This window comes from Sinohyriopsis cumingii, chromosome 2, assembly GCF_028554795.1.
Source record: "Sinohyriopsis cumingii isolate HCF-2022 chromosome 2, ASM2855479v2, whole genome shotgun sequence".
NCBI classification, from domain to species: domain Eukaryota; kingdom Metazoa; phylum Mollusca; class Bivalvia; order Unionida; family Unionidae; genus Sinohyriopsis; species Sinohyriopsis cumingii.
Window position 1 is genome coordinate 163,503,493 of NC_142962.1, and position 13,712 is coordinate 163,517,204.

General features: G+C 35.7%; 1 protein-coding gene across 1 annotated transcript in view; it reads left to right on the forward strand.

Annotated features, from left to right (window-relative positions):
- Nucleotides 1-13,712, forward strand: part of LOC149806231 (cadherin-23-like) — a 317,815-nt gene that overhangs the window by 121,937 nt on the left and 182,166 nt on the right. Inside the window, exons 5-6 of the mRNA XM_089935354.1 lie at nt 6,252-6,314; nt 12,860-12,949. Coding sequence (XP_089791480.1) covers nt 6,252-6,314; nt 12,860-12,949 — 153 coding nt within the window. The remainder of the gene's footprint in view (nt 1-6,251; nt 6,315-12,859; nt 12,950-13,712) is intronic.

Consider the following 13,712-nt stretch of genomic DNA (forward strand, 5'->3'; position numbering starts at 1 on the left):
TCAGTGGCATGTTTCAGGTACAAGGATGTACCAGTATGGTTCACTTATACTTCACATTTCAGTGGCATGTTTCAGGTACAAGGATGTACCAGTATAGTTCACTTATACTTCACATTTCAGTGGCATGTTTCAGGTACAAAGATGTACCAGTATGGTTCACTTATGCTTCACATTTCAGTGGCATGTTTCAGGTACAAGGATGTACCAGTATGGTTCACTTATACTTCACATTTCAGTGGCATGTTTCAGGTACAAGGATGTACCAGTATAGTTCACTTATACTTCACATTTCGATGGCATGTTTCAGGTACAAAGATGTACCAGTATGGTTCACTTATACTTCACATTTCAGTGGTATGTTTCAGGTACAAGGATGTACCAGTATGGTTCACTTATACTTCACATTTCAGTGGCATGTTTCAGGTACAAGGATGTACCAGTATAGTTCACTTATACTTCACATTTCGATGGCATGTTTCAGGTACAAAGATGTACCAGTATAGTTCACTTATACTTCACATTTCAGTGGCATGTTTCAGGTACAAGGATGTACCAGTATGGTTCACTTATACTTCACATTTCAGTGGCATGTTTCAGGTACAAGGATGTACCAGTATAGTTCACTTATACTTCACATTTAGATGGCATGTTTCAGGTACAAGGATGTACCAGTATGGTTCACTTATACTTCACATTTCAGTGGCATGTTTCAGGTACAAGGATGTACCAGTATGGTTCACTTATACTTCACATTTCAGTGGCATGTTTCAGGTACAAGGATGTACCAGTATAGTTCACTTATACTTCACATTTTGATGGCATGTTTCAGGTACAAGGATGTACCAGTATAGTTCACTTATACTTCACATTTTGATGGCATGTTTCAGGTACAAGGATGTACCAGTATGGTTCACTTATACTTCACATTTCAGTGGCATGTTTCAGGTACAAGGATGTACCAGTATAGTTCACTTATACTTCACATTTCGATGGCATGTTTCAGGTACAAAGATGTACCAGTATGGTTCACTTATACTTCACATTTTGATGGCATGTTTCAGATACAGAGATATACAGTGTGACCCCGCTATAACACGGTAGTTGGGAGCCATAAAACCCAACTGCGTTATATACCGAACCGTGTTATATGCAACCAAGTCGGTTAGCTGGAGAAAATTTACCTCCCACCCACAAAAAGATTGTGGGGGGAGGGTGTAGGTAATAAATGCAGGCGGTAAAATACTTGCTTTGTCGGCACAGTTACCAACTTGAATTGATGCATATTAAATGAGAAATAGACCTGTAGTGAAAAAGAAGACATAATATAATAGTTTACCATATTTCGAGACCGATGAATTGGTACATATACGTGAATCCTGTTTATATATAAATGTCTAACGTATAGGATCAATAGAGTATCAACACCATGTACTCACCTGCAAACCTCATCATATACATTGAATCCACAATACGAGTGATTCCATCGAAAATATGCACACACAGCTTTAAAATATTCATTAATTTTGTAACAGGTCATATTGGTCTGAATTCAGTGGAAAAACATAGCACAATCGCTAACGAATGACGAAGCACATTTACTTTAAAGTACATTCCAAGTCGGTAAAAGTTAGTTTGTGTTTTAAGCTGTCGTTGGCATAAACTTTTTCCCTACAAATAGGGAACTTTCACAGCACAGTTAACGTGTTCCAGTCACGTTGGAAATGCAAAAATCCATCAGATTCTATCACTTTTATTTAAATTTGGTACTGACTTCCTTTGAAGAAAAGTTATTTGCTGTTATTGAAAGATTGTAATCGACTTTATTTGATGAAGGGTGCATGTGTTATTGAAGTCACCGCTAAAGGACAGCTTTGGAGAACCAAACGAATTCCCATTTCTTATTGTGGCGGCAACATCAAATAATTGTACTGCGTGATTGAGACTGGTATTTTTTCCATTTGCTGAACACATTTTCATAATTGTCGGTGCTTCAAAGATAATATGTTTCCTTTGAACTTTCAGCAAACTATTTTATCTGGGTTCATTTTTAAAAAGGAATTGGCTGTTGTTTAGACTATTCTGGTTACTGTCCCTCCATGCCTACTGAATAAACCAATAAATAAGATGTATTTTTTTATATATATATTTTTTTTTACATTTGTGGTAGCAGCGTGATGCTGCCTTCCACGCATGCATCTGAAAATTAACAAAGGGTCAACAAACGATAGAGATGCAGGTGTTCTGATGACAGGGATTATTACAGAAAACGTGAGCATTCTGAAAAATTTAATTCTGACTGAAACAAAGAGGAATTTTACTTACCATCCACATACAAATGTCAGTCTTTGTAACTATATTAATTACTAGTGAGCGGCCAAAAATCTGATGAAAGATAGATTACGAGACAATGCCTCGTCCGGTTGATCTCCGTTACCAGAAATGTCAACAACAAAAATATCGAATATTTCACAACATACAGAATTCATGCTAGATGTCAGGATAAGTGGATTATGATATAACAATGCACTGTTTAGATGGTTTGTCAGTCTGGACAAAGAATTTGTTTATGTAACAATAGATAAATTTCAGTGCATTTTATGTCCAGTTTGTGGCTTCCTTTCATGGGGCCTCTGAATTTCTGCACTCCAAACCAATGGTTGTATAAAAAAGTTTAAACAGCCAACAATGTCGCCAACAACTAAAAAAAGCCACATAGTATGTTTTGCAGCCAATAAGGTAAAATAATCCCAAGTTTGCGACATTGTCGAAGACCTTTTGCAACATTGTCGAAGACCTACGCGATCCTAGAATACACTTCTTATGCGTTTTTTCTTCTTCTTACTTTTAAGAAGAAGAAAAAAAAATACTTTTTCGTGTATGAGAAAAATACATATAAAATTTCAGGAGCCAAACCACAATCGTCTTGTATTATTCATACGCGATCTCTTCCCCAAAATGATAAGCAAATTTTTACTTTTTTTTGTACTGTTTAAGAATTTTGTCTGTGCACAAGGAAAATACATGTATATGAAATTTCGGGAGCCATGCCATGACCGTGTTATATCCGAATTCGCATTATAACAGAGCGTGCTATAGTAGGGTCACACTGTACCAGTATGGTTCACTTATGCTTCACATTTTGATGGTGTGTTTCAGGTTCAGGGATGTACCAGTATGGTTCACTTATGTTTCACATTTCAGTGGCATGTTTCAGGTACAAGGATGTACCAGTATGGTTCACTTATGCTTCACATTTATGTACCAGTATGGTTCACTTATGCGTCACATTTTGATGGCGTGTTTCAGGTACAGGGATGAACAATGGTTCACTTACGCTTCATATTTAGATGGCATGTATGATGTACAGGGATAAACCATAGTTCACTTATGCTTCACATTTTGATGGCATGTTTCAGGTACAGGGATGAACCATGGTACACTTGTACTTCACATTTTGATGGCATGTTTCAGGTACAGGGATGAACAATGGTTCACTTGTACTTCACATTTTGATGGCATGTTTCAGGTACAGGGATGAACAATGGTTCACTTGTACTTCACATTTGGAAGGCATGTATGAGGTACAGGGATAAACCATGGTACTCTTATGCTTCACATTTTGATGGCATCTCAAGCATCACAGTCAAGGTTTTTATTTCCAAGATCAAGTTCACTGGTAAATTTTATTTACCAATTTTCAGCAAATTTTCTTTAACACTCTGCAAGATATGGAAATGAAATTGTTGCTTTTGACACTGTGTAGTAACTATACCTACCTGTCTTAAAGGTTTAGTCATATTTTATAATTGTAATCTTAAATGTTTAGTCATACTTTATAATTGTAATCTTAAAGGTTTAGTCATACTTTATAATTGTAATCTTAAAGGTTTAGTCATATTTTATGATTGTAGCCTTAAAGGTTTAGTCATATTTCATAATTGTAATCTTAAAGGTTTAGTCATATTTCATAATTGTAATCTTAAAGGTTTAGTCATATTTTGTAATTGTAATCTTAAAAGTTTAGTCATATTTCATAATTGCAAACATGTTTTCCATCAGCATCATAGTCAAGTGACAGAATTTGCATGCTTCAGATATTTTTTTATCACTGACATCTTTCTCAGCTAATTTAACTATCAGCTGTTTGATTGTCTATCAGTTCCTTGTTGTGAGGTGCAGTATTTGTTTTAATCACCAGGGAGGTCTAAAATCAGCATTTGCTACAAATTGATAATTTCAGATTATTTGTTAGATGTTAATTCATACAAGCAGATAAAATCATCCTTAAAAAATAATTTTTATCCATGCAACAACCAAGATGTCAACTTCTTGTACTCAGGTGACTACTCACATTTGACCTAGCACTTTCTATTTTGAGTATGATTAGCATTGCAGTGAAGAGGAATAAAGAAATTTGTCACACATGGTTCAGATTTATTATTGTGATAATGTTATGTCATACAGGCATGATGTCATGTCATATTGTCATAATATCATGTCACAGTGTCATAATTTCATGCGATATTAATAGGATCATATTGTCATGTCACAATGTTATATTGTGATGTCAGAGTGATAATACCATGTTATGTAACAGTCGCATAGTGTCATCTCACTTTTATGTTATGTCATAGTTGTAATACTATAGTATCATGTCATATTGTCATAATGTCGTATCACATTGTTGTAATATCATGTCTTCTTATGGTGTAATATCATAGTGCAATAATGTCATATAATATTATCATATTAATGCCATACTATAGTGTCATAATATCAGTGTTGTAATGTCAGACTGTCACAACATGTATCATTCTTCCATTACGAACAGCATGATTAACACAAAGTATTAGTTTGATCTAATGTGTAGAATCTCAATCTCATGTTTGTTGTATCTAAGACATGACATGCAATCTAAGATGCTTCATGAATAGTACAATATGTCACTCATTACAAGCAGCATTTGACATAGTGCTTGCTTCTTGGTTCATGAATTTTTACGAAACAAACATGTACAATCCTTGATTACTTGATGAAACAAACAAAAAACAAAGAAACAGGGACCAGAAGTTAGACGATAAATTTTAACTGTATAAAGTGTACAGATTATTAATATTCATTTTGTGTACAGATTAATATACATGAAGTGTACAGATTATTAATATTCATGAAGTTTACAAATTATTAATATTTATATAATGTACAGATTAATATACATGAAGTGTACAGAATATTAATATTCATGAAGTGTACAGATTGTGATTTTTCATATAGTGTACAGATTAATATACATGAAGTGTACAGATTATTAATATTCATATAGTGTACAGATTCATATATATGAAGTGTACAGATTATGAATATTCATATAGTGTACAGATTAATATACACGAAGTGTACAGATTATTAATATTCATATAGTGCACAGATTAATATTCATGAAGTGTACAGATTATTAATATTCATATAGTTTACAGATTAATATACATGAAGTGTACAGATTATTAATATTCATGAAGTGTACAGATTATTAGTATTCAGGAAGTGTACAGATTATTGATAAACAGAAATGATCTTCACTGTAAGTCACATGCTTACTACAAACTGCATCTTGGGTTGGGGTGGAGGGAAAAATATATATATAAAAACTCAAATTATGTTTCTTTTCAGGTCATTACTCTTTGGTTTTCAGTTTTTGGAAAGAAGTTTTAATATGCTTAGGTACCAGAATATAGAACAAAATAAATCCATTATACTACATGTATCCAACATACAGTTGAACTTTCACCAACAACTTGACTGAGTATTTTGTCAAAATCAATTTGCAAGCTTTATTTCAATTTGAAGACATTTATTTCTTTGTATGACTGTTAGAGTAAATATTCTAAACCTAAAGGACACTTTACAAATTTATATCGCTTGAGACATCGTGAACTCCAATCCATGAACAGAAATCATAGCAGATAAATAAGGAAATGGCAAATCCCACATATTTCTCTATTTCATTGCATTTTGTTAAATAGAATTAAAATCAACAACTGAAGCACATGCCAGGATCATCATTAGTCCTGACATGACACCTGATGGCCTGGCTAAACGTTTTACAGTTAATTACAGAACTGGCAAATAAACATATTCATACAAGTAAAATATTTGTAGAGAAGTGAAGGAAAGTGCATGTATGATATCATTTGTGGAATTTTGTCCTGTTTTTGTTCCAACAATACTGATTGGTCACCATATCATTTCAGCAAAATGGGGAAAGAAAGTTTTATTTTCAAGTGTCGGACAAAGCAGATGGGAGTGGAAACAATGTAAGTATTGACACTTATGTGGTCCAGAGTTCTGGATCTAGTATCATCTCTACTTGCATAGATGATTCAGTTTTTATCCCTTGTATCAAAAGTAAAATTGTCAAAAAGGAAGAGTTGCAAAGAATGACCTTTTTTATTAGTCATATGCCCACCACAAATGTGGTTGGGTGTATAGTATTGCCCTTATCATTCTACTAGTTGGGCATATGATATCTGAATCATCTGTCTGATGGTTGGGCTTAAGTATTTTAATTATCTGCCCAATGGCAGGGCATATGGTATTTGAAATATCTGTCTGATGGATGGGCATATGGTGTCCATGTTATCTGGCCAGTGGTTGGGCATATGGTGTCCATGTTATCTGGCCAGTGGTTGGGCATGTATGATTGCTCTTATCTTTCACAATAGTTCAGCATATGGTGTTACCCTTTTCTGTCTGATAGTTTGGTCTATTGTGTTACCCTCATCAGTTTGATGTTTGGACATATGGTGCTACCTTTGTATATGTCCAATGGCTGGATATAGTGTTACCTTATCTGTCTATTGGTTGGGCATATTGTGTTGCCCCTATCTGTCACAGAGTCTAGCATATGGTGTTAACACTTATCTCTCCTGTGGCTGGGTTGTCTAGTTATTTGCTCTTATTCTTATCTGTCACGGGTTGGGCATATGTTGGTACCATTATCTGTCCAATGGCTAGGCATATGGTGTTAACCTTATCTGTCCATTGCTTTGGCATACTGTGTTGCCCTTATCTGTCCATTGCTTGGGCATATGGTGTTATCCTTATTTGTCCATTGGCTAGACATATAGTGTTACCATTATCTGGATATTGCTAGGGCATATGGTGTTACCCTCATCTCCATTGCTTGGGTATATGTAATGGCTAGGCATATGGTGCTACCCTTATCTGTCCATTGCTTGGGCATAATGTGTTACCCTTATCTGTCCATTGCTTGAGCATATGGTATTATCCTTATCTATCCAATGGCTAGGCATAATGTGTTACCTTTATCTGTCCATTGCTTGAGTATATAGTGTTATCCTTATCAGTGCAATGGCTAGGTATATGGTGTTATCCATATCTGTCAATTGATTCAGCATACAGTGTTACTCTTATCTTTCCTTTTTTAAAGTTTTAGTGTTAGAGCAGTTCATAGGAACTGTGGTGGGGCATGTGTGTTCCTGGAACACATTTCTAGTTTGATATGTATATATCCACTTTCCAAAGAGAGTGTAAGCAGTGATTATTTTTATGTAATTACAAGGTAATGAATAGATTTAAATGGTATTCATGGCATAATTGCCATATTTTATGTAATACCAGAACTTGCTATGAAGGACTTCCATCTTTTTGTCAGAACTTTAAATTTATTTCTAAGCACACATATCTTGATCCTAGCATTTGCCTTATGGGAGAAAATGGCTGCTAAAATGAACCATCAGGATCATGGGATAGAAATGGCTGCTGAAGTCAACTTTCAGTATCATGGGCGAGAAATGGCAGGCTAAAATCAGCCTTCAGTATCATGGGAGAGAAATGGCTGCTAAAATCAACCTTCAGTATAATGCTTTTCTTCATAACTACCACCACACTTGCCTGTTGTCTAGTTATTACAACTTTATGGGTTCAACCAGTCTTACAAATGAATCTTACATATGGTATACATGTGGCTTCATTGGGAGAGAGAATGAATTTCACAAGTGAAGAGCTTCCTCTCTTGGAAGTGGGAGGGAACTCTATAGTACATACATTAACATTATGGGTTATTGTCCATGTGAGCTTATTAGGGTGAGCTAAAACCTCATTAAATTTACCCAAAAGTATGCAATAATGACATTATGTCAAATATACCAATTTTCTGCAAGCTGTCCTTATAAAGTACTCTGGAAGTAGTGATATCCACCATATCTATATCCATCAGTCCCTCTGTTTCTGTGCCCAGAGTGTGAGATATGCACATATATTATTTTTACCTCTGTAGCAGGATGGGTTTATTTCTGTCTCCGTCAAAATTGAGGCATATGTCTGCCATTGAGTTCAGATAAGACAGAGATCTCCAAGCAGTGGAGTTAAATGTAGAGAACTGACATGGTTAATTTAATAGTTATTTAGAAGGTTTTAAAAAATGTGAATATAAAATAAATGAAATCAGAGTTTATGTCCAAAATATATTCTTGCTAGAAAATGAGAAACAATACTTATGTATTGTCTCTCCCAAGATATTACAGAACTCAGTAAATCCCTAAACCCTAACCCAAAATTCAGTCCCCAAGACCCATTAAGCCCTGAGAGTATGTTAAATTTTAAGGGTATGGAGATATATTGCACAACCTATTAAACCCCTAGACCCTAACCCAAAACCTAGTAAACTCCTAAACCCTAACCCAAAATTCAGTCCCCAAGACCCATTAAGCCCTGAGAGTATGTTAAATTTTAAGGGTATGGAGATATATTGCACAACCTATTAAACCTCTAGACCCTAACCCAAAACCTAAGTAAACTCCTAAACCCTAACCCAAAACCTAATAAACCCCTAAATCCTAACCTAGTTCTCAGTCCCCTAAACCCTAGTCCAAACCCCAGTAAATTCCCCTAAAATATGTTAAATTTGAAGGTTATGGATATATATTGCAAAATCCAGTAAACCCCTAAATGGTGGTAAATGTGAAGGGTATCTATATTTATTGCAAAATCCAGTAAATCCCTCTCTCTCTCTCTCCTCTGGCTGTTAATCCCTCTCTCAAGATGGGTCATCCAAATGGGTTCTCCTTCTCCATTCAGCTCTGTCACAGTATTTTTTGCATTGAGTCTGATTTTCTTTAGATCCTTCTGTACCAGTACCATCCATCTTTTCTTCTGCTGTCTTTGGCTCCATTGTCCATACACTTCTGCCTTCCTAATTCTTCTGATGCAGTTAAGTCTATCCACTTTTGCCAGGCTGCCTTGATCCTCTGCTTGACCTCCAGCTTACATCTTTCCTTAGCTTTTACCAGATACCTGATACTTGAAGGCTTCCACTTGCTTCAGTACATTTCATTTGCTGTCAGTGATTACCAAGAGTTCTGTAGTGTTTGAGTATAGAATGGTTTCTCTTTTGCTTGTCTGAAGGTTTGTCACTGAAACTTTTGCCACAGTCAGATCATCTGCATACTGCATGTCCCAAGGTAATACCTCTTGCATAGCAATTTCACTGATGACATCCATTACAATTATGAACAGTAATGGACTCCGGCATGATTCTTGATGAATGCCAGCATGGATTTCAAATCCCACTGTAAATTCAACACTGTTTCTCACCATCATTCTTGCTCCTTCATAGATGATGACGCAGCTATTCTTTCCAGTAACTCCTTGTTGGAAAAGGGTCTTTCTAAACTTATGTTAAATTTGAAGGGTATGGATATATGTTGCAAAATTAAGTAAACCCCTTAACTAAGTTAAATTTGCAGGTATGTATATATGTTGCTAAATCCAGTAAACCCCTAAATTATGTTAAATTTGAAGGGTCTGCATTTATGACACATTGGAAAAGGGTCCTCCTAAACTATGTTAAATTTGAAGGGTATGAGACATTGGAAAGGGTCCCCCTAAACTAAGTTAAATTTGAAAGGTATGGATATGTGTTGCAGAATCCACTAAGCCCCTAAACTAAGTTAAATTTGAAGGGTATGCATATATGCGACATTGGTAAAAGGTTATCTATGTTAAATTTGAAGGGTGTGAGACATTGGAAAAGGGTCCCTCTACTCTGTGTTAAATTTGAAGGGTATGAGACATTGGAAAAGGGTCCTTCTAAACTATGTTAAATTTGAAGGGTATGAGAAATTGGAAAAGGGTCCCTCTACTCTATGTTAAATTTGAAAGGTATGCAAATCAAAAATCTTAGAAAAGGTTGTGCTATCCCAGCTTGTATCTCATCTGAATTCAAACAGTCTTTTTATCAATGTACAATCTGCATATCGCCCTTGCCACAGTACTGAAACTACTCTTCTAAAAGTAGGTAATGACATTCTGCTTTGGATAGTGGAAAGATTAGTCCTCACCCTCCTTGATTTGTCAGCAGCATTTGACACAATAGACTACGATATATTACTTCACCGTCTCCAGCATGTATTTGGCATTCATGATACAGCCTTACTGTGGTTAAAGTCCTACTTAGTCAACAGGACACAAATTGTATCTGCAAATGGAATACACTCCAGCCCAGTTGATCTTTGTTGTGGTGTTCCACAGGGGTCTGTTCTTGGACCTGTTCTCTTTATTCTATACACTCAGCCGCTCTCAAGTGTCATAGATCATCATCCAGTGTCTCACCAATTGTACGCTGATGACACCCAAATATACAAATCTAGCCACCCAACTGAAGTTGATGCTACCATCCAAGGTGTAGAGAGGTGCATTTCTGATGTGAAATCATGGATGACATGTAACAAGCTGCAGAAGAATGATAATAGAACTGAGGCCATTCTGATCACAACACAAAGACTTTCACATTCACATCCTTTACCTCAAACAATTAATATCAACATAGCAACACCAACATTAAATTCACACAATCAGTATAAAACCTAGGTGTTACTCTGGACAGTACTCTCACATTGCACCAACATGTCATGAACATATGCAAGGCTGCATATCTTGAGCTGAGACATATCAGCTCAATTCGCAAATATCTTTCAGTTGATGCCACTAAAACACTTGTGTGTTCATTAGTACTTTCAAGACTGGACTATTGTAACTCAGTTCTGTCTGGTTCATCTCAATATCTGCTCCAGGAACTTCAAAAAGTTCAAAACACAGCTGCTCGGATCATACTTAGAGTACCACGATCAGAGCACGCCTTCCCGCTGCTCTGTACCTTACACTGACTATCCATTCGATCCAGAATCAGACAAAAAATTTGTTCTCTGTGCTACGTTTCACTGTCAGACTCTAGTCCAACATACCTATCCGACCTCACCCATGTGTACACACCAGCAAGATACTTACGCTCCTCTTCTGACAATCATATACTCATTATTCCCACTATGAAAACAAATTCATATGGACAGCGTTCTTTTGCATACCAGGGCCCAGTAACATGGAATGAATTGCCCACTGAACTTAGACACAAAGACACAGTGATGACATTCAAGAGTGCTCTCAAAACTCACTTATTTCAACTGCAAGAACAAACTTAAAGACCTAATAATGTTTCCTACGTTAAATATTTTCAGCATGTTTTTTTATGTTTTCTAATTTCATGGTGTTTGATTTTGTAATAATATCATTATGTTGTTTTTTTTTTTTTATCTTATAGGTGTTGTCTAATGTTGTAAAGCGCTTAGAGCTTCTAAAGATTAGGTGCTATACAAAGTCCTCATTATTATTATTATTATTATATGAGACATTGGAAAAGGGTCCCTCTTAACTATGTTAAATTTAAAGGGTATGAGACATTGGAAAGGGTCCCCATAACTATATTAAATATGAAGTATATGCATATAAGACATTGGGTACATGTGAGAGATTGGGAAAATGGTCCCCCCTAAAATATGTTAAGTTTGAAGGGTACTAAATAATTTGACTTACTGAATCCTATTGAAGAGAATCAGAACCTCCCTACATTTTTGCGTCTATGCCTAAAACTTGGGAAATAATGAAAGTTAGTTGTACTGAACTGTCCTAGGGCTAGGGCTGCTTGGTGAAGAAAGATTTGTTTTTAGCAAGCAAGTTAACCAAATGGACCAGTGGTGCAGCTTTTAAGTCTGTCCAAAGTGGTTCATGTGATACATGTCCTACACATATAGCAATCAGCTTACAGAAAACAAGGGAATTAGGAATCATTAGGAAGTAAAGCTTCCAGTATAACAGGATCAGACATGGGGGAAGTCTAGCAACAGTTTTGAAACTTAGATGGTAAACAAGGTTATAAACATGAATGCAAGTGAAATAGTTGAAATAAGACTGTGCAGGTTTCAGGCAATTTTTGTGAGGTGAGACAATATTAAGTAACTAAGTTGTATTTTTTGTGATGTGAGATAATATTAAGTAACTAAGTTGTATTTTTTGTGAGGTGAGATAATATTAAGTAACTAAGTTGTATTTTTTGTGAGGTGAGATAATATTAAGTAACTAAGTTGTATCATTTTCGATGAATAGGTTATTCTTACTTTACCTCTAACCAATGTTAGACCCAGGGAATACATCAGTGGGAAAATTATTTGAAGATTTTTATCAAACTGAATGTTATTGGTACAAAGGTGAAGGAAATATTCACTAAATGTAGCTGCAAGGCTGTTTGCACATAGGCAGGTGGAGTTTCAAAAAGTATTTTCCAAACTCTACTATCCCACCATAACCCAGATGAAAGTTTGTCATGAATGACATAATGGATTTATGTATACATTTCAAAATGAACTTGGAACTTGTGAAAATTTGGACTTCAAGACTCGTCTCTTGTGATATGAACAAACAAAATATGGTAATAACATCACTAGTATGTTTAAAACCCACTGTAGCATCTTTCTTTTCACATTAATAATGATTATCCTTTTTTCAGATTCCTGTTGTCATCACCTTATTTATCAGTGATGTCAATGATGAAGACCCAACATTTAACAACCCAAGATACAAGAGTTCAGTCATGGAGGTACGAGTCGGTATATCCATCTGAGTTAATACCCTTATCTCTTATTCAATGATTATTAAGCCACTTTGACTTACTGACTGTACAGCAACTTTGAATTATTGACTGTAAAGCCACTTTGACTAATTGACTGTGAAGCCACTTTGACTAATTGACTGCAAAGCCACTTTGAATTATTGACTGTAAAGCCACTTTGACTAATTGACTGTGAAGCCACTTTGACTAATTGACTGCAAAGCCACTTTGACTTAATGACTGTAAAGCCCATTGACTTACTGAGTGAGTATAAAGCCACTTTGATTAATTGGCTGTAAAGCCACTTTGACTTGTTGATTTTAAAGTCACTTTGACTTATTCAGGAGTACATTTCACTGAAAATGATTATTGTAGCATCTGTTGCTATCAGAGCAGTGATTTTATGGTTTGATGTTTTATGATTCAGTGTTTTGTATAGAATTTTCTGTTGTCATTGTCTTTTTTTTAATCCCTACAGTGTGCCAGTGTGGGACTGTTATCATTATCTGTTTTGTTATCTCAACAGTGTGCCAGTATGGAGACTATTATCATTGTCTGTTTTGTTATCCATGCTGAGTTCCAGCATGGGGACTGTTGTCATTGCCTATTTTGCTATTGATGCAATGTGCCAGCATAGGGATTGTTATCATTGTTTGTTTTGTTATCCCTGTAGTCTGCCAGTATCAGGACTGTTATCATTGTCTCTTTTGTTATCCCTGCAGAGTGCCAATGAGGGGATCTCTGCAGTGTG